At 39.8% G+C, this 26,128-nt stretch overlaps 1 protein-coding gene across 8 annotated transcripts in view; it reads left to right on the top strand.

Moving 5' to 3' along the window:
- AGAP1 (ArfGAP with GTPase domain, ankyrin repeat and PH domain 1) overlaps positions 1-24,828 on the top strand; it is a 694,100-nt gene extending 669,272 nt beyond the window's left edge. For all 8 annotated transcript variants that reach the window (XM_073306802.1, XM_073306800.1, XM_073306804.1 and 5 more), the window contains 2 exons: positions 14,494-14,749; positions 15,316-24,828. In XM_073306802.1, coding sequence (XP_073162903.1) covers positions 14,494-14,749; positions 15,316-15,519 — 460 coding nt within the window. In that variant the 3' untranslated portion in view covers positions 15,520-24,828. The remainder of the gene's footprint in view (positions 1-14,493; positions 14,750-15,315) is intronic.
- The last annotated feature ends 1,300 nt before the right edge of the window (positions 24,829-26,128 follow it).

The raw sequence follows: 26,128 nt of genomic DNA, 5'->3' as shown, positions 1-26,128 counted from the left end.
GGGTGGTGTTCACCAAGAGCCATGCTCCCGGCAATTTTTCACTGACGTTAGACTAGAAGAGTAGCAGAGAGCCTTCAAAACTTAGTTGGACTGTGGTGATTCCTTATGGGCATCTAGGAGAGCATTCTCAAAGACGTGTGCAGGTTTTTTAGTTGTATTATTCCCATTAAAGTAAATGGGAATCGCACAACTGAAATCCCAGGTAACTCATTCAGAATGAAACCCCTTCCTTTCCTCCTCTTCCAGTGCCTACAAGCATGTCAACTTGTGTTAACTCACTGTGAATGTTTTTCACTGGAATTCAGCTGAATTCCATTTTCATGGCACTTTTCCAAAACAGTGCATGAGATCGGAGTATTGGGCAGTCAGAACTAGACAGGCATTTTACACAAGGCCTTCTATTTTCCTTGTTGCAATTAAATAACTCATTAATGGTTACTGTGTTGGTAAGAGTCTAAGATTCCTTTGCTTTTCATGTTGTTTGTTTTATTTTTGTTTCTAGAGGAGTTACTTGAGATGTTGTACACTTTCAGAAAATGTTGGATGATACACTTTCCCAGCGCCAACTTTAAATGTTACCTCTGGCCTGATTTTTCAAAGGTGCTGAACACCTGTACTCCATTAGCTTCTAATGTAGCTCTTAAGTTATCGGGGGAATATGATGTATTGATGAAAAGAAGACACTCCTTCAGCTGACCAACCACGCCAATAGATAGAGCTTTATCACAAAATGATGTGGCAGTCAGTGGCTTGACATTTTAAACATTGTTAATACACCACCAGACTTCTTCTATCAGTTTTGGCTCCAGAAACTTGCATTAAATTATGATGGAGGTAAGAGAGTCCCAGAGTGGCTGAAGAAGTAGAGGTGACAGATGACATGGTAAGCAGGACAAAGAGAGATTTGGGGGGAGAGAGAGAAGAGACTACAGTGTCTGAGAGAGGAGACGAGAGAAGCTCAAAGTGGTAAAGGATTGGAAAGGGAAGCAGTGATGATTGAAGGTTCTCAAATGGAGTCACTGGAAAGGGAGTTACTGACGATAGAGGTCAGTTGTATCAAAGCAAGGAGAATTTTCTGCGTTAAAACTTTGATTACCATTTAGAATTTGGATATTTTTGTGATGTATTCTTTGGTTTTCACACACTAAAACTTCAACTGAAATTGTGCCTGTTCTTTGCTTCTGACATTGAAAATATCAAAACTTTTTTTATTTGTTTGTAGCTCTGAATGCAAGTTTTTTTTCATAATCTGTGCTCAAGTACTGAGTTTTAGTACTGAAGTTTTTTGTTTAGCTATAATTTCATGTGTATGAGCCAGTATAATCTTTTTTTCCCCTCCCAAAGAGTGCTTTTATTTTTTATGGAGGCATAACAAATGTATCTGCAGAGATGGTTTCACTGGTAAAATATTTGTTTTTAAATTGTAATGTTATAACATAGTGAACAGTATGCAATGTAGTTGTAGCTGTGTCAGACCCAGGATATTAGAGAGACAAGGTCGGTGAGGTAATATCTTTTGTTGGACCAACTTCTGTTGCTGAGAGAGACCCACTTTCGAGCCACACAGAGCTCTTCTTCAGGTCTGGGAAAGATACTCTCAGAATCACAGTGAAAGGCAAGGAGGAACAGATTGCTTACCATAAGTAGTTAGCACACATTGTAGGGGACTATTCAAGGTAGAGTGGCCTGTTATGCAACATGTGGTGTACCTCGTCCAGTGTACCTAATGCCGTGATAACAACTATGTGGGTGAAACCAGACAATCATTGCACTCCTGAATGAACTCACACAGGAAAATGATAAAAGACAAAAACATGCTCTCACCTGTAGGTGAACACTTTTCCCAAAATGATCATTCCATATCTGACCTAACAGTCCTTGTCCTCAAAGGAAACCTGCACAACACTTTCAAAGAATGAGCCTGGGAGCTAAAATTCATTACTCTGCTAGACACTAAAAATCACGGGCTGAACAAAGACACTGGATTTATGGCTTATTACAACAATCTGTAACCCACTAACCCCCTCTTTTTGTCCTATGACTGCAGAGGTGTTAACGGACTACTCTACCTTGAATGGTCCCTTATAATATGTGCTAACTACTTATATTAAATAATCTGTTCCACCTTGCATTTTGCTGTGACACTGGGAGTACCTTTCCCAGACCTGAAGAAGTGCTCTGTGTGGCTTGAAAGCTTGTCTCTCAGCAACAGAAATTGGTCCAATAAAAGATACTACCTCACCCCTTTGTCTCTCTAATAGTTAATAGGGTAATTTTTTTTTGTAGCCCAAATGGTTATATAATAGGTTGTTTTAGAAATTAACATTAACAAGAGCTTTGGATTGTCCAGTGATTTTAAATTTTCTATGTAAGCCCCCACATGTACATAATACGAACATCCTCCTCTGTTTTCTAGTCTTCAAACAAAAATGTTATACAGATTCTGTAGCTCAGATCTTCCCATATCTTTCCATTCCCACTACTCAACCACTCCTGTGCAATCTGTTTGGTTATAGGCAAGTCCTTGTTTGAGATTTTTTTTTAATGTGTAAATTAAGTTTATTAGCTCTTGGATGGAGCCTGCATTTTTCCTTTTCATTATTTGTAAAGCATTGGTGCACTCATAGCTATGATACTTATCCACTTTATAATATTATGAGCAGAAGAAAAGCTCCATTTCTCTTCTTTCATCTGTTTATGATGCGATACGTTCCAAAGCAGATCACATCAGCGACTGTTATGGTATCCCTAATGCAGTGTGATAGTTGCATCACAGAAAGTACTTCTGTAAAGTACATTGCTGATGTACATCCCTGTTATATGCCACATTACCAGGTCTCTGAGAATCTCACTTGACTACCTCGGTCTGCTTCTCACCTGGTACAGATTTATTGAGATTTATGCATTGAAAAATTTGTGTCACATTTTTTCTACTGCTTAAATACTGTACAAAAAACTCTACGATTATATGAACATTAAAGCAGAAGCCTGATGGATTTTGGTATAATTTACATTAAAGTTGTCACTCTTTTTCATAAATAAATAGGATTAAAAACTGCCTTCATTTGCACAAAATGTTGTCATGTTCATTTTGAATTGAAATGTCCATTCAAAGCAAGTCTCCAGTTTTTGGCTTACCTTTAGTGTGACAAATTCAGCATGAGAATAGAAATTGGTATGCTGTTTTTTAAAGAAGAGAATGCATTTTTTACAACCCCTTAAATGGAACTTTAAAAAATGCTTCCACTTTTCTAAAATGTGGTCTCCATATGGGAGACAGATACCTTTAGCAACTGGCAAATTAATGGAATGCTCCATTAACATATAAGTGATATATATAAAATTGTAAACTGAAATTTCCAATGGAAATTTATTATTTACATACTTAATAGATATCTAGATAAATCAGAAAAAGAAAAGGAGTACTTGTGGCACCTTAGAGACTAACAAATTTATTTGAGCATAAGCTTTCGTGAGCTACAGCTCACTTCATCGGATGCATTCAGTTTGTATGATGAAATGCAGTGGGCATACATTGCCATTAATATTCTCTTTATTTACATATTACTGAATTCCAAGGCAGTCTTGCCATCAATTTTGTGGACTCAAAAGGCATTCAATAGTGTAAACAGACAAACAATGTGGAAATTGTGGAACAATATGGAATTCCAACAAAATTAATCAACATTATGAAGGCATTCTATGCCAACTCAAAATGCTGCATGAAAATGGATTGAGTAAGCCATTCAGCATCAAGACAGGTGTAAGGCAGGGGTGCATACTGTCTCCTTTTTTGTTTATGGTAGTCATGGACTATGGATTAAAACAATGCAACAGTGATAACATGTGGCCTAAAATGGAACAATTGAAGGCTATTTGATCTAGACTTTGCTAATGATATCGCCCTTATCAATGAAGATGCCAACGGACTACAAAAATGCACAAAGTAAAAAGTAATGGAGAAGATAGATTTGAGATACAATGCAAAGAAATGTAAAGTCATGTTAATGGGGACTACAGGGACAGAAATCAAAACTGAAGAAGAGAAACTGGAGAAGGTGGACAGTTTTACGTATCTTGGAAGTACGATCAGCCAAGATGGTACTAGTTCCAAGGAAATAATAAGAAGAATTGGGAAGGCAAACGCTGCATTTGGAAGACTCAAAAACATCTCCCTCAAGACAAAACTGAATGTGTATAAAGCAATTGTTATTGCCATCACAACATATAGCCATGAGACATGGCAACTTACCAAGAAAGATACGCAAAAGCTGGATGCATTTAATCACAAACGTCTGAGAAGAAATTGGGAATAACATAGAGATAGGAAGAAGAATGAAGAAGTCAGAAAAATTACTGGCCAAGGCACCGTCTCACAAATAATCTACAAAAAAAGACATCGGTGGCTGGGATATGTGCTGAGAATGGAAAAAGAATGCTTACCAAAGACCACCCTTGAATGGAAGCCAGAAAATGCAAGACGAAAGAGAGGAAGACCGCGAGTAAAATGGAAACGAACAGTTCTGAACAACACCAAGCACCTCAACATGAAATGGGAAGATTTGGAGAGAAGGGCAGTTGACAGGCAAGGATTACAAATGTGAGTAGCCCAATGTACAGCAAGGCATGGGATGGACTAAGGACAAAGGAATCACCAAGAACGTACTCCAGGGTTTATAATTTGTTTGTGTATCTGCTGTAAGATAATTTTGTGACTTTCTTTTTATTAAGTAAATTTTTTGTATGCTTTAAAAGTTGCCAGATTGGCAAGGCTCTATCTATATGGGCTGATACATAGTTTCAATGTAAATTTCCCAATGCTACTCTGAGATGAAATAATGTACCCTGTGTCCCTTGAATACATCCATTGCCTCCTAGTGATGACACTGCCTGCAAGAAAAACAAATACGGGGGTGGGGGGGCCTCAAGAATGTGTTGTGGGTGGGGACATCTGTCTGCCAGGAACTGTTGAGATGGCACCAACTCTGTTCAATTTCTGTGTGCCTTCAAAGAGCTATTGGAAGATAACTTGCTTTCACTTCTGTTTTGGGCTGGGTTTGAACGATTCTGTGGCCTGTTAGAGATCCCACAAGCCACCCATCTCCCCCCCCGCCTCCTCCCCAGTGTTTAGTTTCATTTTATTACAGATTTTTCCAAGCTGTGCATGGAAAAGTGTTATGGTTCGCTGCATTATTTTTCCTTTCTTTGCAGCTGTTGGTAGGACTGTCAAAAAATGACTAGTTGTTTTGGCTTCGATGAGAAGATACCAGCTCTGGAAGGCATCATGGTTTATGAAGTGCATGTCTGACAGAAAATGTGGTTAGATTTGAAACAGGAAAAGACTTAACATATTTATAGGGTTTATAGTTGTCACACTTACAACCTTGTCATTTGTCTTTGATAACTTAAGAAAGCTTTCCTTAGTATCTGCAGTATTCCCTATGCTATGTTGTGTGACTTTTATTTAATCACATACAGAGTAATCCTCAGATGTGATATATTTTATCAAATGTGCCTTAAAAATTATTAGGTTTAGTTGCGTGTGCTGCAATGAAAACACTAAATTTACTGCTGATTTATATAGTGTAGCAGAGTCCACAGTTACAGTATATTTATCCAGTTCAATTCATGTCAGTAAGCCTTGATGTCCTGGCCAGGCTGGTAATTAATGTTGTACAGTAGTAACTCCAGCAGGTGTGTAGCACCTGAGGGAAGCTCAGGTTATTTCATGGCATCACTGAAAAACAAAGCTTGAAAATACATGAAATGCAGCTATTTGAAAGACCCGGGTGGTGGTGGAGTGTCAGAAACGAAGTAGATAAGAGGGGCTGGTGTCTTCAGAAAATCAAAAAGATTAAATGATAGGTAACCTTCAATAAGTGATTAATCTGATAGAATGATTCAAGTCAGAATGCTTGTATAAGAAATCACTGCTATTAGGAGCTCCTGAAATTTGTAAGACAAGTTTGTAATGATATGACTGAAGTACTAAGTACAGTTGTGGAGTTACTGATAGAAAAACTTTTTGATTTGTGGGCTACTGAATCTCTCATGAATGATTTTTTGTTTTGTTAAATATCAAGTGAAACTTCCAAAACATCAGAAAATGTCTCTTGCATCCTTTTGGTGTGAAGCCCCTTTTTGTTTAAAAAAAAAAAAAAAGTTGGGGTGGGGGGCATTTCCATCTGAAAAATAGACCTGTTATTAATGTGAAATAGGGCCTGTATTCATATTCATTATGAAATGAGAATAAACTTGAATTTGAGTAGTTCTGTAACACTGCATTATGAATTTTACACCTCTTCTTTCTAGTAAACTGGAAATAGAACACCATCCTCATCCAGATAGCTTCTCTGCCCACAACAGAGAATAAAAGCATTTCTCAACAAGATTCCCTGCATTGACTGACCCTGAGCTCACTGGCCAAGTATTGTAGACCATGCTTGTCTGCTTATTGCCGCAATACATTTGGATGTTGTCCTGTCCACAGCTTTTCTACGTGGCCCTATTTCATCTGTCTGGTGTATCTAACTGTAACTTTTAAGAAGTAATAAGCTTAATAGGTTGACTTTATTTATTTAATTATCCTTCTCTGTCCTTAAAGTTCATAAAACACCCTGCAGCTTGGCAAAACACTCATAATATTGATCAAGAGCCACAGGAATATTTATTTCCTCTATGCCCTAGTGCACATAAATCCTTGTCCTTTGCTTCCCTTTCTCTGCATGTGGGATTTACAGTGGCCAGTTTCTTAAAGGCTTTTGGTAATTAAGGAATAAATATCCATCGGTCTTTGTTTGCTGTCTGCGGCCCCCTTGTTAGCCAGGGGCCTACATCCCTAGCGGGCCTGTGCTCCTTCCCCCTTAGCAACGCAGCCTAGGAGAGAAGGCATGCATGTGAGGAAGCAGTCAACTGCTAAGCACTTACTTTGCAATAGAGTGGGGTCTTCTCCTGCAGAGAGAGGAAGCCCCCTCTGTTTTCTCAGCATATTGTTCCTAGCTCCTCTTCCATGCCTCTCCTCCCAGTTCCTGCTTTGCTAGAGGCAGGAAGACACTTTGAAAATTCCTTGCTGCTAGCCCATTCTTCTTACCTTCTCTTCCCCCCACCCCCTTTCCAGTCAAATTTTTTAAAAAATTGTAAATGCCTCCTACCTCCTCACCCTTCCAATGTCTTTGTTCCATTGCTTTTCCCTACGAAAACACTACATTGCAAATTCCAACAAAACCAGGTGATAATTTATCGAATACGGAAACGTATTGTCTTGAATAGCTTTCTTTAAAGAAAATCTGCAGCATGATCTAGTGCCAACATAGCTTATGATGAGGTTGCAGCTTTGCTTGTATGATGCATGTTCCCTACATACTGAATCACTAAGTTAATGACACATCCTGGGATGCTACAGGAGATGCATGTAAAGCCAGTTTTAGGGGTTGTCGAAGGGGCGGGGGGCTTTACTTCACTTTCTTGGAACCGACGCATTATCCTTGTCAGTCTCTGACAGGCTGGCAAGGCTGGACTACTCATGCTGAGTTAGCCAGGTTACAAGAAGTTAAACATTAGTAAACTTGTTAAATATGCAGCCATAAATGGCAAAATAAATGTGATAGACACACTGTGCTTAGGTTTGAGTTGTCAAATATATAAAAGATAGTGAGAACTGAGAGACTGTCTCAGATAAAGCATTATCTATGACAATGAAGGTGTATTGTTTACGTATTTTTGTCGGGTTGGGGGATGTCGGGGGATAAAAATACATTTTAAAATGTTGACTCTGCAGACTCGCTCTGTATTTTGGCTGGTATGTGAAATAGGCATGATAGTGATTTCTTGATGCAATAAACCACCTACCACTTTTTGTAGCATTTCTAATACAACCTTGCAACATTCCATTCACCTACTTACTTGGGATGAATAATTTTAGATAATGGGTGACTAGAATATAATTTTTTTTCTTATCAGTTTAATAAGATGGAGCTTGTAGGTTTTATGCCTGGGCTGGTGAATTCTCATGGCAAGTTCCCTAGGCTTTTCTCTCATACACTGTATTGACTAAACAACAAATTGTAAATTCCCACACTAACACTATTTCTGCTTCCAAAGTGCATGTTATTTCCTTATCTTGCTTTCTGGTTTCTCTGCTTAGTACATTTGAGGAGGGAAAATGAGGTTGGAGGTAGAAGTATGGAGGGCGAGTAGGAATGATGCCAGCAATATTAAGCTTTTACCTGGATCTGTGTCAAGTATATAAACTTAAATACCTGATTGAAAAAAGAGAGCCAAATGATGCAGTAGAAGTGAGTCTGGACTTCTAAATGAGTATTTTATGCTCCAACATACAAGCACACAACACAATCAAGTTCATGAAGCAAAATAATTTTGTCTTAAACAAATATGCTGTTTCTACCCTCTCATCCTACCTACTCTGTCCCCCTCCCTTACAATCCCCGGTATGTATGTTTCCATAATAGTGATCTGATGTGGCTGGCAGAGTAATTTAAATAATTGGACATTATCTTGAGAAGCAAGCACCTAATTATATCAGAATAAACTGAGGGTTGAATTTTGTTCCATTTGTCATAAACTTTGGCTCATATACAGTATCAGAAACACGGCATAGTTTTCATTATTCACACTAAAGTGGATTAGAGTTCAGTGATGATGGAGACACATACTAAAGTAAGGAAATTGATGGTGCTTTTTGGTCAAGACTTTGTGCATCATCACTTCCTCGACATAGAGGAACAACATGATAATGATTATTCAGTTGTATCAGACCTTTATATAGACAACAAGGCTTTAAGTTTATATCAGTAAACTAGGTTCAAATGGATTGGTATTTACCTGAATAAAGGTAAAAGGTGCAAGGTCCACCTAATCTAATTTACTGTACTTCTGCTTGTTGTTGTTAGTGTTATTTGTTTATCTATTAGTTTGTAGCTGATCATTAATCCACCCTGTGCATGTGTGTTTAAAAAAAAAAATAGTATAGTGCAAGTAGGCTATATTTTGAACCAGCAAGGTCATTGAAGAAAGGCAGTGTCCTTCTCAATCACTGCATACTGGGTCAGGCAAGCTAGAGAAGATCCAGACACATCGTATTGTAACATCTCCCAGGAGCTGGCCTTGGCCTGCTCTCTGATCCAGAGAAAAGGATGTTAATGAATTTTGGAAGTCACAGTAAACAAGCAAGCTAATTTTGTTTAAGATTAGGATTTGGCATGCTACAGCTACATCTGGGGTCCCTAGCACAGGCGAGGTTACCCAGAAAGCGGTTAATAGGGTTACAAGTGAAAAGAAGAAGAATATTTATTAGCAGATGTTCAGTTGCACATTTATTTTTAGGGATTGGTTCAGTGTCTTTCTCCTGATTAGTTGCTCTTTCTCTCATTTCCTCTCACTCTTAAGCAGTTGATTTATTTAAAGGTATGTCAGCACAGGCTGAAATGAAGTACTATGCCTCCTCTTTCTGCTTATTGCTGACCGTTCCAATCATTCATTTTTTAGCTCATTAGCTAACGGGGGATGTGAACAGTGGTCCTCCAGGGGATTGGAATGAGGTTAAGTGATCTACTGCTGACAACTCTGCTCTTGGACTGGCCTTCCTTTGGGAAAATGAAAACTCAACCAGGACAAGCTGTGGATCCCAGAAATGAAATTGTGACATCAGAGAAACAGTTACACTATTTATGTCTTAGTGTCATAATTCCTAGGGTGAGCAGGTACAGTGAAGCCAAAATAGTCTTCCAGGAAAATTCTGAGAACTTTCCATTTTAAATTAAATCACTCACACCAAAGGAGAGAGAGCCTGTATTAGGGGAAATATAGCAGGAGAGGATGTCTGTGAAGCTTTCTGGATTTTTACTCAAAAGAGTAATAATTCTGAAGTTTGAATGCGCCGACCCAGGGGAGTGTGGGGAACACACTGCCAGCTCCAGACAATGATCAGCTAATCAAAGATAGTTTCCTGTAGGAATACCCAAATGGAATGTCTCACTTGTGCTCCATTTTGCACATTGGTTGTGTTTGGAACCTCACTTGTCATCAGAGGTCAGAAATGAGCTGCCTCAGGGTGTGCTAAACATTTAAAGCCTTTTTATTTGTGTTTCATAGAATCATAGAATGTTAGGGTTGGAAGGGACCTCAGGAGGTCATCTAGTCCAACCCCCTGCTCAAAGCAGGACCAATCCCCAACTAAATCATCCCAGCCAGGGCTTTGTCAAGCCTGACCTTAAAAACATCGAAGGAAGGAGATTCCACTACCTCCCTAGGTAACGCATTCCAGTGGTTCACCACCCTCCTAGTGAAAAAGTTTTTCCTAATAGCCAACCTAAACCTCCCCCACTGCAGCTTGAGACCATTACTTCTCCTGGCGGGGAGGGATAGCTCAGTAGTTTGAGCATTGGCCTGCTAAACCCAGTGTTGTGAGTTCAATCCTTGAGGGAGCCATTTAGGGATCTGGGGCAAAAATTGGGGATTGGTCCTGCTTTGAGCAGGGGGTTGGAATAGATGACCTCCTGAGGTCCCTTCCAACCCTGATATTCTATGTTTCTATCATTCTGTCATCTGCTACCACTGAGAACAGTCTAGATCCATCCTCTTTGGAACCCCCTTTCACGTAGTTGAAAGCAGCTATCAAATTCCCCCTCATTCTTCTCTTCCGCAGACTAAACAAGCCCAGTTCCCTCAGCCTCTTCTCATAAGTCATGTGTTCCAGTCCCCTAATCATTTTTGTTCCCCTCCGCTGGACGTTTTCCAATTTTTTCACATCCCTCTTGTAGTGTGGGGCCCAAAACTGGACACAGTACTCCAGATGAGGCCTTACCAATGTCGAATAGAGGGGAACGATCACGTCCCTCGATCTGCTGGCAATGCCCCTACTCATACATCCCAAAATGCCATTGGCCTTCTTGGCAACAAGGGCACACTGATTGCTCTTCCCATGGCTTCCTGCTAGAACCCTCAAGTGGAATTTTGGGAATCCTTAACCAGGCCGGTCATTAACATCATGTGGTATTCAGATGAAAGTTTCTGTGTTATTCATTAGGAATGTACTTAAAATAGCTATTGTCTGTCTGGATAACAGGCTGACACTTTCTCTCCAGTATATTCCCCCAATAACTACTGTGTCTAGAATTGTTTTGAAATAGTCTTGCAAACTAGAAACAATTATTGACATTGAAGTATCTTCCATCTGAGGATCTCAAGGTGCTTTACAGACAGTAAGGACAAGATTCTGCCACACTTACACACCCTGAATTGTATCTTACTCCACAAATAGTCCCACTAATTTCAGTGGGACTACTTAAAGAGCAAGGCTCTACTCAGTCTGAGCGAGGGTAGCAGAATCTGGCCCTAATGTAATTAAGACTCTCAGTACTCATAAGAGATAGGTGAGTATTATGCACATGTTACACATGAGGAGATGGAAGTAAAGTAAAATTAAGTAACCTGCTCAAGGTCACACAGCAAGGCAATGACATGACACAGTGGCAGAGTCTAATATAGAATGCAGAACCCTGCTCTTGCAAGTAGACTCCCATTTCCTGAATATCTTGGATTACCAGTAACTCTAGCCATTGCCCAGCTCTGCAATAGATTTAGTGAAGTTGCACAGAATTCTGATCACAGCATACAGTAAGAGTCAGAGAGAGAGACAGTGGTTTGTGTCACGAGGTTATGTAGCGGTAGAAATCTTTAAGAGAGGGACCGGTTGCATCCTGCACTTTGCCTTCCCCTGCTAAGCCAACAGGACAGCGAGGGTGGATGGCCTGTTCCCACCCCCACAGACAGACCCTATTAATGGATTACCCATAATAACCTAACAAGTTTGTGGTCTGTCCTCGTTACCCTTTTTGAAACAGTGTGATCACGTGGTCCCAGTTTGGAGCTTAGTGGCTCATTCCTGGTTCCCCCAGGCCATCCAGACATGACAGGATCTCATTGTGTGATAAGCCTTTGCATCACTATCCAGCAGCTTTTTTTTTCATATGCGTAAGATACACATTTTTAGAAGAGTTAATGTTTCTCATAAAAACCGCTTTTGGAGCGTATGTAAATGCTGTGGAGGACAAATAGATAAACTGTTAAAAAATAGTGTAAACATAAAATACATTCTCATGAATTTTGTAAAACTTTGGCAGCCTAAGGCTCTGAAAACGTCCAGCTGATTCTGGCACTTTTAGTTGCTGCTTCTGTACACACTGAGGTATCAGCTCTCATGGGTCTGACTGAAGTTATGCTCATCTTTAATAAAAACAAAACAAAAATCCTTTTTCTCATAGCTGGATTGTGAGTAGAATAGAAGGTTTGTTTAAAATAGCTTGTTTCTCTGAACAGAGAGCAATTTCTGTTCAAGTCACGATTCCCACAACTGATGCCACAGCTGGGATTGGAACACCTGTTGCAGAAACAACTGCAGGTTGCTGTTGCTGACAGTCACCAGTGCCCTTTAAATTTAAGTCCTTAAATTTAAGATTTTAAAGTTTTGTTGTGGAGCAGATGGGTAGAAGCAGCTCTGGAAAAAAAATTGGATGTATGATTTTAAGAGGTATAAATTGACTGTCCCCTGACTTAGGCAGTGGTCCCACAATAACACTGTGAAATGCACTTAATCTGGGAGTCCTGCCCATTTTATAAGGGTAAATGATATATTTATAAAATATTTTGTACATTACACACATTTATTTTTAACAAACATTAAAACATTTTAAATGAGGCTTACCAAATACTGTACCTGCTTGCTCCATTGACTTGGAGATGTAGAAGACCTGGATAAATAATAGTTTTACAACGATCTATGGTTATTTTTTAAGAGTGCATAGAATACCAAAATGGCATCATGTGACACAACTCCACAGAATTCATGACATTTTAGGCAGCTGGAGCTATGCTATTCCATCCTTCTCACAGCATTGGTACTTGTTGGATTTGATTTTATTTGTACACATCAGCACAAGATAAGTGGAGTATTAACCTTCCCTCTCAATGTATGTTTGTGTCACAAGGTTAACAGTATTCAGAAGTTTTCTCTCGTGGTGAATGTTTTAAGTACTCCTTTTCTTTTTTTAAAATAGAATGTACTATCAAGCATCAGCATCACAGGCTATTTTTCAACCCCCAAGATGGTTTCACTATTATTCAGAGTGTGGTGATCGTTTGAAGGATTGTCCGAGCCATAATTTTTGGAATAAACTGAAAAATTTATACTTTTTTTATGGGGAAAAATGACTGTATATTGCAGTTATAGGTTGACTTGTCATTTGTGTAGAAAAGTGCATGCTTTGGAAAGCTTTGCATGAAAGCATCCAGAGGGGTCAATGTAAGGTCACTCCACATGTACCAGGAAGTGATGCAAAACTAATCCAGATTTGCTGTTGGAACTATCTGTTTACATAAGTATTTAAAAACAGATTAGGGCTAACCTGACACTAGATTACTGGGAGTAGTGTAAACACTGCTGAAAGGTGTAAACAGAGCTTTTCTTTCTGTACTTGAGAGGGAAAAAATGTCACCAGTAAGTAGTTTTCCTACTAGGTGCTATATATAGTTTTCACAGGATAGACAGATTACCATGTAGATACCTGAAGTATTAGGCAAAGGGCACCTGTCAATGGGAATTTGCCTGTGACCACGTCCCCCAAAGCACATCAGTGTGTTTTGAAAAGTTTTTAACAGAAATTGGAGTTACTTGTAAAATGTGGCATTATCCTACAATACAAATGTATCTAGGAAGCTTTTGGTGCTTACTTGGTACAGTGAGAGGAAATGATGCTTTAAAGTACTGAGATTTTCCTTAAAAAACAAAAACCTCCTGAACCTCTGTCCCATTGTGAAACAAACTGGGATGCTGTTGTTCAGTGGCCAAACCTTACAGAATGAAAAAGCAAGGCAGTATCTTTCATTAATTTCCCTTTTCTTTCTTTAGATGCAAGCAGGAGTCAGTTTGTTCGTGGGAGTGAACTTTGAGGAATTTAGTGCTGCCACTGGCTACATCTAGGCCCACTGCAGGCAAATTCTGTGCACATTTCCCTGTGTAGCTTTACCAGCACATCTCAATCCTGACCTGGAGCTCCGCTTGGCTGCTCCAGTCTTGGGCCTCTCTTGAGTAGAGATGGTCGGTTTTGCTGACCTATGCCAAACTGCATGGCACCAAACTTGTTCCACTTGTGGCCCAAGGCATGCTTGAGCCTCTGTTTCTGGAGGTGAAAGGCTGGTCCATGAACCCAGTATGTAATGTAGCTCTCCGGCCAGGTACAACCGGGTGAGAAATGTGTAAGTGTAATAAATTTTGTCTCAAGTATAAGGCATAAACGAAATGTTTCAGAAAGAAGCTTTTTTGCTGACATTTACAAGAAGAAAATGTTTTCTTGCTAATTAGCCTCTCTGTATGGCAGTGGGTTTTTTGGATTGTTTGTCTCCAAAGGTGAATATATAACATCACACAAAGGCAATGGAACCAGTTTTTGAATGGCATGTTTCTTTTTGCTTCTCTAGGGAAGAAAAAGAGCGCTGGATACGTGCTAAATATGAACAGAAGCTCTTCCTTGCACCGCTGCAGTGCCTGGAACTTTCTTTAGGCCAGCATCTGCTACAAGCTACAGCTGATGAGGACTTGCGGACTGTCATCCTGCTCCTGGCCCATGGAACCCGGGAAGAAGTGAATGAGACCTGCGGAGATGGGGATGGGCGCACAGCCCTTCACTTGGCATGTAGGAAAGGAAATGTAGTGTTAGTTCAGCTCTTAATTTGGGTAAGCAGCTGCCTTGTGGTGTTGGGTATGCAGTGCGGAGTTACGTTTCACTCGTCCCTATTGTCTAGCAAACATTACTTCAATATGGCCTTTCAAAATACTGCTATGAGCATATTCCAGTGGGGTGCTCAAGGTATCTCCCTCTTTTCCTTAGTCTAAATGTTCCTGTTCCTTTCAAATGATGGCACTTAAGCCTTCTTGGAGGTTGCTTGCAAAATGTGTCTTTTTCCACATCTGTTTAAATGTGGTAAAAACTGGAGTGAGGCCCGGGAGAGGGATAGGTGCACACACTGTGGAAAATCCACATAAAATGCAATGGTGAGAGAGTATTTGCATGACCGGCAGCAGGTGAGGTACTTCCAGTAGAAAGCTGTATGTGCATGAAGCATGTTTGTCATGTTTAGATTTACAAACCCTTCAAATAAGGAGCGTCTGTCTTTGAGAATTTCTCTCCATCCGTCGCACCCCTCCCCTTAAACTCAGCTCTAGCTGTGCTGTTTTCTTTCACTCCATTTTAACGCTGTGTTAGCAGCAGGGTCTCAAATGACATTTGTTTTTTTCCACAGTATGGCGTGGATGTTATGGCCCGTGATGCCCATGGGAACACGGCTTTAGCCTATGCCAGGCAAGCCACAGGCCAGGAATGCATTGATGTTCTCCTGCAGTATGGCTGCCCTGATGAGCGCTTTGTCCTGATGGCTACTCCCAATTTGTCCAGGAAGAACAATAACAGGAACAACAGCAGTGGAAGAATGCCCACCATCATCTGAGGAACGTGCTCATTTCTTCACTGACCTGAGTAACATCCGCAGCCTCATACTGCTCCATTTTCTTCACAGCTCTGACCTGTGAGTCTTATACCTCCGCATCTCCCCTTTCCCCTCAATCTCTGTCCTCTCCAGAAAAATCACATCTGGACAGTGTGAAGTGACCAGAGGAGAAAAGGGGGCTGCAGAAACCATTTATTTTAATAAAAGGTCTTGAATAAGGAAAACTGAAAAAGAGAGGGTTTGTGAGAGAGAGTGGTTGTGAGGTCTCTAATTATAGCACGACATGGGACCATTTTACTAGTTGTCTTTAGACAGAGGTTCTAGAAGTGTTGAAAGAGAGGTTGGAGGGAAAAGAAAGGAGGAGGAAGAGGAGAAGAAAGAAGAAATGGTAACTTTCCTTAACTGACAGTTAAGCATATCAGTACATTTCACCTCTACCAAACGGAACACTTGGATTTCATTCTCTTCTCCGAAGAGCTTGACGGCATAAATCAGAAGCAAGCACAGAGTTTGTCAGGTTTGAAGTTCCTATGATGGTATGTGTCAAATCAGTTGTAGCTAATCTGTCCAGGGAGAATACTGGCTTCATTACACTTGTATAGTTGAGTTCTTCCAGCATTACTGCTGTTTAATAGAACATGATTAGTCATCACGGAGAAAAAAGCATATTAGCTGAGGAGGTAGTTACATGGCACGCTTCGGTGATTGCTTGGATGTGATTGCAATATTCTTAGAAGCATCATATTATCTCAGACATGTTCTTTCAAGCCCTTGGAGCCCTCCTTTCTAAATTCACTGTCATAATTTAGTATCTGTTTAATTTTTCAGTCCAAAGAGAGGAAATCGGTTGCTGAGTGTTATTTGACTGCAGTCTCCTTGGTGTAAAAACAAAATGGAAAAAATAAATAAGAATAACTATGAAACACAAAAAGAAATAATGAATACTGCTAAGGAAAAACATTTCAAGTACATTTAGTAAAATAAATAAATGCATTAAAGGCTACTATTTTTTTCAGTCACAAGAAATATGTTATGTCATTTTGCCAAGTAAGTGTGTTGAGTTTTTTGATTTCTCTTGTGATGCATTGCCTAAATTATACAGATTTTGTATTGTGTCTTTAGATTATATGTATGTAAAATCTATTTGAATAAACAAGTTCATAAATATGCATTGATTTTTGTACAGACAAATGACACCTCTGTTAATTTATAAAGTATAATGGATGTGAACGAAATAATGTGCAAGTAGTTAGGTTCTGAGGTTTACAGATAATTGCACATTGAAAATATTCCCAGCAGTGAACTGTATTTCCATTTGTTTGATGCAAACCTTTGAAGAACATATCGGAATGAGAGGATGGCATATTTGGCTTACCAAAAAAAGGTGTACAGAATCTATTAGGAAGAAAAGGAGGATGTCTCTCAGTAGCGTAAACATATTTTACATTAGAAGCTATGATGCTTTCACAGACCAAGACACAGCCTGGGGGTGGGAGGAGAGATCAGATTTGTCTAATAGCTAAACTTAATGTCGTTCTCTGAGGTGGGCATGGCCTGGCTCCTTTGACTCTCAACTTGGCTGCTTTATGGTGCAACAATGATTTGTGGAAGGAGTTTGGACAGTTCATCCATCTGCCAGTTTTAATACTTGATTCAATATTTTGATAGCACTAGACTGATGCTGGTTTCTGAAGTCTTCTAAAAACTGAAATTGTGGCACAGAGAAGTAGATTGCAAGGTTTCTGGCAAAAAGAGAAGTGATTTTTAAGTAGCATATGGTAATATGAAGGTGGGAGAAGGGTGTATTTTAGAGAAAGTTGAAATCTGATCCGAATCGTGGCAGAGGAACAAGTGCATGAAGTTGGTCAGGTGCACACAGCACACAAATTTGCTCATCTGCCTGATCTTCTTGTATTTCATGAGTTTCTGCACTTCCTGGGGCTCTGTATATCTGTTCAGGTCAGAATGGGAAAAGAAAATAATAAAATGTATGTGGACAAAATGCGGGGGGGGGGGATTTTATATCCCATGGGTGTCCAAAAGGGGCAGGTTTGGCCCAAAAGCCATAGTGATCAGGTGAGAGAAGCCCCAAGGGCTCAAGCAGGTGGACATTGATGGGCTTTCCTGGTCCTTTAGAATTCTGCTTTTATGCTTTGTTGCAATAGGGGCATTTAAAGGTGAATGGAAAAAGCTTTTAGTGTTCATTTTACCAGCCTAAGCTGGCAGCATCATGGGTGCACATGTGCATTCAAAATGATAAAGCTATTTTTTGTTTTTTTTAAAGTAGTTTGCATCATGGTGCCTTCTTTACTCAAATCTGCCGTCTGGACTTAGATATTGACAGTTGTCTTCCTCCAACCTTGGATGACTTCGCTAACATCTAGAACCGAACATGAAACTGCACACTCAGCATTCTGCTGCTGGGTGTTGGTGATTTTACCATCTGTGGCAGGCGACTCAGTAACCTGATCTCAAGTCTCTTGGCAGGCCGGTGAAGTAGAAATTGAGAGTCTGATTTCCAAAAGTGCTAACCAGCCCGCCTCCATTTAAAATACTTTGTTTTAAAACAAGTTGCCATTTTTAAGCCTACAACACAAATGCTTTTTCAAAGCCGGTATTCTTCTAGGTTTAAAATGCTTTTCCATTCACCTTTCAATTATCTCTTTAAACCAATCTTCCTAGCATGAAACACACAAGGGCATTGAGAAATAAGGGGAACCGGGCTAAATTGTAACAGGTTTCTGACATTGTAGAGGTCCATCATATCCTTCTGTGGTAAAGGAGGACATTCAGAAATTGTAGCAAAGGAGTCTTTAGAAAAGGAAACTCTACTGTATCATAGGAAGGATGGTTTATTCAGACAAACAGAATATTAACACACTACTTTAGATAAAGCAGTAACACAGTTGTGTTTAAATTAGCACATCTTTTTCGTAGACATATTAGTAAGGGATGATAATAGCAATGTAGACCAGTGCTTTTGTAGAATATGAGATAGCTTACCTCTTTCTAGTGGCATATCCCAAAAGTCAAGGGATGTCTGCAGGGAAGATATACAGCCCATCCACTTGGTGGCATTCTCTGTGAAAGACTGGGAAGGCCACCCATACATTGTCCCTGGAGACAATGTAATGCTTACTAGATGTGGAAGGCTTGTCATTGCTTTGATAGATGTGGTTTAGGCCCTGACAAAGCTATGTTTTTTGTGCTATCTAATATGCATACCTGTAACCAATTCCCCCTCGCCTCCCATTGAGATGTGAGCAGTAGCAGAAGTGTTAATGAGGCACAAGCTATCATATGTGAGCAGATTCAGGTATATTTGTCTCCCAGGAAGTTTGCATCCTCAGGTACATATTCAAGGAAGATTGGTCAGAAATGGCTGGAAAGGGGTAAGGCATTGCTTGGCCTTTGGTCTCTAGGACTCACCGTGAGAGGCAATGTGACAAGATCAGGCCAGTGTGAATACCATCCCCTGCTTGTTGCTAGCTCTCTGTCTTGTACAGTGTAATTAATATGCACTGTACTTAAAGAAACAACAAAAATCTTCTTACCTGGTGTTCCAGTCTCTCTCCTAAGTTTAAAGCTAAGAAAAGTCTCATGTTTTCCTTTGTAAGATAGACCCCATTTTACTTCCTTCACACACTAGGGTACAAGGTGCCCAGAGCTGATGTTTAACAAATATTAGCACCTGTTAGTCATCTCCCAGATATCCAGCAGACCTAGTCTGACTTGGATTGGCATTAGAAACTGAGATTTGTTGACACTACGCACTTATAGGTGCTGTGGTAGCATTTTGCAGAGGGTGATCCTGACCCCACCAAGACATTGAAACACAAAGGAATACAGTAAGACTTCTAGACTCCACGGTAATTTTTTTTACACTGATTCTGCTCTTTTAACCTGTCCACTTCAGTTCCTCACTTTTGCTTTTAGCCCCTCTTCTTGCAATTCTGGAACCCACTTGCCAGAATGTTTACGCCTTTTGAGCATGTTAGGAGCAACTTAAAAACCAATTGAAGGCCAGGCAATAAGAAATCCCCACAGAAACATGCTGGGGAGCTAAATCTTCTCAAATAAATATTTCTCAAATAATGGAGATCCATAATGTCACCCATTCAACCCTTTTCCTGCTCCCATTATCTTCTTTCCTATCTCCTCTGCAGTTTATCCACAAGTAATAAGACACTAAAATCAAAGCCATCTTTGCTTTTAGCATTGGCGTTTCCATTCTATTTATTTGAATCCAATTGCTGTTGAACCATAGAGATGAGCCTGATGTACAACACTGGGGTCTTGATGTTCCCAGAGTTTGGAAGGCTGTTTCTCATCTTGTAGACAGAGGGGCCAAATCCAAACTTCTGGAAAGTTTTAGGATTTTCCAGATCAAGGGGTTTGGTCAGGGATCCTCTCTGTTTAATAGATTTCAGTTTTATTGCTAAATGGGGGCAGAAGAATAAATGTGTCTTGAAAGTGTTGGTGCATTCTGGTTCACATGCCATTTAGAAAGCTGTTTAACTATTCATTGGGAAAGGGAGAAGATTTTTAGGCATTGCTACTTAGGTACAGTGTATAACTGCTGTGTAAATATTAATACTGTTTATTTTGCATCTCATTCCCCCACCTCCTTCAATTATACTTTGTAGGGAGCAAAGAGCTTCCCCTTCACTTGATATGAGATTTGCTCATGGGAAGGGGAAGTTGAGTAAAATAGGAAAGAAGCTAGAGAGAGAATACATAATGTTAAATACACTCCCCTAACAATTGTATCTAGCACTACAATGTACCATTATTCATGGGGTCCGCACTGAGGGTCCAATTTGTTGCTATTTTCATCTTTTATATTTGTAAGGTGATCAGTGAAGTAATGTGTGGGTTTAATAAAGTAGTAGTAGCTAAGAAAAGCACAGATTTCACAAAAGATTTCTAAATAAGTGGATTCCTTCACTACTGTCTCGGGGAGCCATGTTTGCACCCCAAGAGGGAACAGGTGTTCATTCAAGCTATTGCTACTCTAAGAATGCAAATGTAGGGGGACCAAATTTGGGGCAGTTTAGTCCTTGCTTGGGAAAATGCTGATGATTCCCTTGTTCATGTTTTATATTAAAGCACCTTTATTTTCCCACAGTGAGCTGCTTTTGTCATTAGTGTGGGGGATCTCTGACCTTTGCTTCATTAGTCTCGGACCCCTGATTTATTTTAACTTCTCTTCTTCCATTTTTGTAGATTTGTCATTTAGAAAGGCAATCTTTGGCATTTTATCTGTTTGCTCCATGTAAAAGCACTCCAGATCACAATGCTTTTTGATGAAAGAATAAAATAACACTAATAAATCTCAAGTTTGAAGTTGTGTTTTTCAGATCAGGGTTTACCTCTTGCATATTGAACTACAAGAAGAAGAGTGGTTCAGTAGTTTTAGTTTGAAAGGGCTCTCCCATTTGGAAAAGATACAGATTACAGAGCCAATTATACAAGCCGTCGATTTGTCATGTGATCATGTCCGGTTTGGTTGTCATGAGCCAGGTTTATTTTAGGTCACTGGTGCTCCCGTCTCATGGCGCCAAGCTTCATTTGACTGAGTTCACGTCACATATTTTAAGCAGAGGAGATAAGGGGGTTTCAGCAGCAATTAGTCATTTTGGGTACATCCATTGGGAATTTCAGAGGGCTGGGTGCCCAACATGCCCTGAAAATAGGGCCCTCAAACTGGGCCCCCAAAATCGCTAGTCGCTTTTTTGGAAATCGTAGCTTTTGCTGTTTTATTTCATGTGACAGCAATATGTGGGTGAATTCATTCCCTATACTTGTCCTCTGAGCATTTTAGGGACTTTTGTTTAATGGGCAGATAAAAATAAACATCCTTCAATGTTTTAACATGGTTAGCTTTCTTATTTACATCTCACGTTTCCAGCACATCCACTTGACAAAGGTGAGATTCACTGACTCTCAAAAGTTTCGTCTTCTCTTTTGGCCACCAACCGCTGGGTGTTTGTATTGAATGCCCACTGCTCAAAGTTCTAACAGCTGAGGTTTTGTCAGTGCTCCAGAGCTAGTCACTTTCAATGTAGTATGAATGTTAGATTAAAATGTGAGGGAGAAAGTGGTGTGGGGTGTTATAAAAGTTTTATTGGCATGAGTTTGGAATGACCGTATCATTGACCAGCAGTGATAACACCATCAGGTACTTTATGTGGCCACATATTTTACAGAAAAACTGATCAATGATTTCTGGTTTCTGCAAATATCAATGGTACAATTTTTCTTGTATCCTTCCACCTTTAAAGCTAAGTTGTCTAAGTCAAGGTGGAGGATGGGAAAAAGGAATACATTTTAGAAACCTCTTGAAATTATCTAAAACTTTTTATAAGTCATAGTATTGCAGCTTTAGTCTGAAATTTCGTGTCTTGTCACAGCTATAAACAGATGCTCTATCTGATTAGAAAATTGGGTCAGTCCTTGCTCCTCTCCAGTAGCATTTAATCTTTTCCTAGTCTTGATGGACCACAAGATATGGGATCTTAAACCTGCCACTGGTGGAGGACTTAACATTGCCCAAACTGTGGATAAGGCCAGTGTAATTCTCAAAGCTAATTCGACAGTTAAGGTGGAGGGAATGTGCAGCAGGTTAATTGTGGGGTTTTTTTCTTATACAAATGTAATGGTGGTTGTTTGGCAAGCAGCTCAGTGATTTGGAATCTTAGAATGAGACCCAGTAGAGTTAGATTATTACTGGGCAGAGTGCAGGAGAAACTGGCAAAGTTGCAAGATATAGGCAATGGATGGATACTACTAAACGTATGAAACAAAAATATTCTGCAGTCTGTGTATGCATATGTTAATATATACATATATGCTATACATAACACATGCGATATAATTTTATATATAGTGTGTGTACATATATTTACATATATGCAAATCTATAGTGAGTGCCAGGGTTTCAGTTAGGTGTGCATAACTGTGCACATTTTCACATTCCTAATTTATATGCGTGAATATGTGCATGCATGAAGCAGGTGTCTGCAAGCATAAATGAGGCATGCATAGAACTGTGGCTGCCCAGTCAACAGTATACACTGTGTATGTGGATATAATTAGGCAGAAAGAGACATAGACAGTGGTACTTTTGGGTGCCCATTGAACGTAGGGGGCTCTTAGTTCAGATGATGGTGAGGCAGACAACTGGTTGTGAGCATCAATTCAGCTCATTCAGAAGACTCCTTCAAACTATAGGTGCACGCAGTGTCTTTATCAAAAAAACCCCAAACTCACCACTCGTCGCGGGATATGCCAACTCTACCGTGATTTAAAATGGCATAGTCAGCCGACTGGGTTAACCGCTGTGGCCTAGGCAGCCATAGTGGTGTGTTTCTATTCTATGAAAGATGAGCAAAATTCTAGGGTGGGAAAAAGATGCAAAAGTTGAGAGCGGGCTCACCAGTCAGAAGCCGATTTCGATATATATAATTATGGGGAAAGTGCTGAGAACTTCAGCTGACTGGCTGAATTGAACTCTGAGAATGACAGTCTGACCTTCTGCAGCTGTTTTAAATTAATGCCATTTGACGTCTTACTGCCACTTACATAATGTGTGTGTGGTGTATGTATATAGGATAGTTCAGGAATCCACTCTGAGGAAGATGTTTAAAAGAGCTCTCTCCAAGTTGATAGTTTCCTTAGACCTCTCCCTGCCCTTCCCTTCACATGTTTGTTAGCTAAATTGTGGCAGTATATTAGTTTCTGAAGAGATGGTAAGCATTGACTCTAGGGTATGTTAAGGCACTGCATAATAGTGGGCAGTGCATAAATATTAGATCATGATTCACACCATTGCTTTCAGTGACCATTTCAGTTTATAATCGTGGTAGGGGAAATAAGTTAAAGAGAGCTCAAACCTGATAAGGTAAAGATGTCAGTTCTCTGCAGTGAAGGGAGGTATGTTGGAAAACACAGCTGTGGGGGTGTAATCTTTTTTTAAATTTTTTCCCTTTCTTATACCTAAAAATCCTCTAGGATGGGGTAATTCTTCTTCAAAATGACTGATGTATTCCAGGCTTGAATTGGATTCAAGATGCACATTGCAGGTCTGCACTGCGTCCACTGGGGTCATTTTGCCAATCCACAGATAAAGTCTGACTGAAGTGTCTCTAAAGCACAGCCCTCTCCTCTGTGGAAATATAAGGATTCCTGAGCCACAGAATGAGGGATACAAATTGGTCCAATCAACTTTATTTTTTTTTAGGCTAAAGAAAACTTCAAGATAGTTTTTAATTGTTACACAGTTTGTACAGACTGCACAAAGTGAGAGGGAATATGTGGACTGATGGTCTTTTTAAACACTTGTTAGGGAGTTGTGCTGTTTAGAAAAGAGTCGATAGCTCTTTGTAGTTTCTCACTTTGTCTCTCCTAGATTTAATGTTTGGTGTGAGCCCAGTCCTGCAGCCTTTACTGTGGCAATCCTTCCATTGGCTCCAGTGGGATTTAAGCACAACCTTAGGTACTTTGCTGAATCAGAGCCTGAGTAAGGGCTGCAGAATCAGGCTGTAAATCACAAAGGGCTAAATTCTGGACTCATTGAAGTCAAGGGGAGTTTTGCCCCTGAGATCAGAATTTAGCACTCAAGCCAGCCAGCATGGCTTATAAAATTCCCATTGTTTTGGAAGACCCATTGACCACCAGTTTGTGGTGGTTAAATATTTGAGTTTTATACCCTGCCTGAATGCAAACCTTAGATTTTTAAACTGTTTTACTGTTCTGTCCCATTCAGCCATCAAACCCTTTAGTTTCCCTGCATTGTCACATTGGCATGTTTCTTAAAGTGGGGTTTGGGGGTGGGGGGAAGGGAGCAGGTGAATGGTGATGCCTGAGAAATGTTTCTTGGGTAGAGGCAGGAAATGCCTAGCACACAGCAGACTTTATAGTGTGTTTTTTCTGTTTCTGTAAATAGTCATGTATAAATGACAGAGCAGTGTGGAAATTATTAAAAGAAAAAAAAAGGCTCTTCTGTTGTTGTTTTTATATTACCTCATTCAGCAAGTTTGTTTTACAATGACGCAATGATGCTTTATTTATATTGTTTGTACTGTAATTAAAACAATTGACAGACATTTCACTTTGCTTGTTGTTTCATATGATCTTGTTTTGATTAAATATGCTGGTTTGTATTATGTTTCCCCTCAACCCTTGCTCCACCTTGAGATTTTTGTGTCAGCTGTACAGTATTCTGAGTTTTTAAGAAAAATGTAAAGTAATGCAGAGAGGGACTGCCATACTGTATAGGTCTCTTTCTAATAAAGATGACAAAACATATCTGTCATGGCTTTGGTTCTTTGCCTTAGTCTTCACCACAGAGCATGTTGGGAGATAACTACTCAGAACACCTGTCAGGCATGGTCCAAATATATTCAATCCTCTCTCCGCACCAGGAGCTGGAGAAGATGGCCTCTTGAGGGCCCTTCCAGCCCTACATATCAAGATTCTACTTTTTCCTGTTATGAATGATAGGAGATACTTTGATTTTATTAGAATTATTTGGAAGGGTCAGCTAAAGTAGCACATAAAGGGACCACTGGTCGACATAATTTATGTTTAAAGTCCTTTGACAAGGTTCCTCACAAAGGCTATTGAAGAAGCTAAGTAGGCATGGGGTGAAAGGCATGGCTCAAAAACTATCTAAGCGTAGTAAGTGGTGTGTTTTCATCATGACAAAAGTTAAAAGCAGAATACCACAATGTTCCTTACTGGGACCAGTCTGTTTGTTTTTATTAATGCTCTGCAAAACAGGCGGGCAGTGAGGCAGCAAAACTTGCAGATGACACAAAATTATTTGATTAGTCAAGTCAACGGATGACTATGAGGACCTAATCGAAGTAGGTGGATGGGGCAACACCATAGCAGATTAAATTCAATATTGATGAATGCAAAATTGTGCAAGTTGGAAGGAAAAACTGGAACTACTCATGGACTTTACTAGGTAATAAGTTAAATATCAACTCAGGAAAGGGACCTGGGAGTCATTGTGGACAGCTCAAAGAAGACTTCTGTTCAATGCGCCACTGTGGGTGGAAAAATCCAATAAAATGTTAGGATGCATAAAGAAAGGGGTGGAGACTAGCATGGGAAATATAATGCCATTATATAAATCGATGGCTTATCCTTAGCTGGAATACTGTGTTCGTTACCAGTTATCCTATCTTAAAAAGGATATTGCAGAAAGAGAGGGGGCCCAGAGATGAGCCAGGAGAATGGAGAAGCTCTCGTGTGAAGGGAGATTGAAAAGATTGAGATTGTTTACCTTAGAAAGACAAAAAAGAGGGGACATGATAAAATTATTCAAAATAATGACTGGTATAAAGAAGGTGACATATAGTAGCCGTGTCTCCTGTCGGTTGTCATACATTGGTCTAATTTCAGTTGTTGGGCTCTGTGTATGGGTGCTGGGTTGGTGCCCTGTGATATGCAAAAGGTCAGACTAGATAACCTAGTCTTAAACTGTATGGTTCTAAGGTGGATTTCTTTTCTCCCATTGATGTAACAAAAGAATAACCGGACATGCAATGAAATTGAAAGCCATCAAATTCAAACCTGATAAACAGACGTACATTTTCAC

The sequence above is a fragment of the Lepidochelys kempii genome, chromosome 11, assembly GCF_965140265.1.
Source record: "Lepidochelys kempii isolate rLepKem1 chromosome 11, rLepKem1.hap2, whole genome shotgun sequence".
Taxonomy (NCBI): domain Eukaryota; kingdom Metazoa; phylum Chordata; order Testudines; family Cheloniidae; genus Lepidochelys; species Lepidochelys kempii.
Note: the sequence above shows the minus strand (reverse complement) of the source record. Positions and strands in the feature narration are given on the sequence as shown.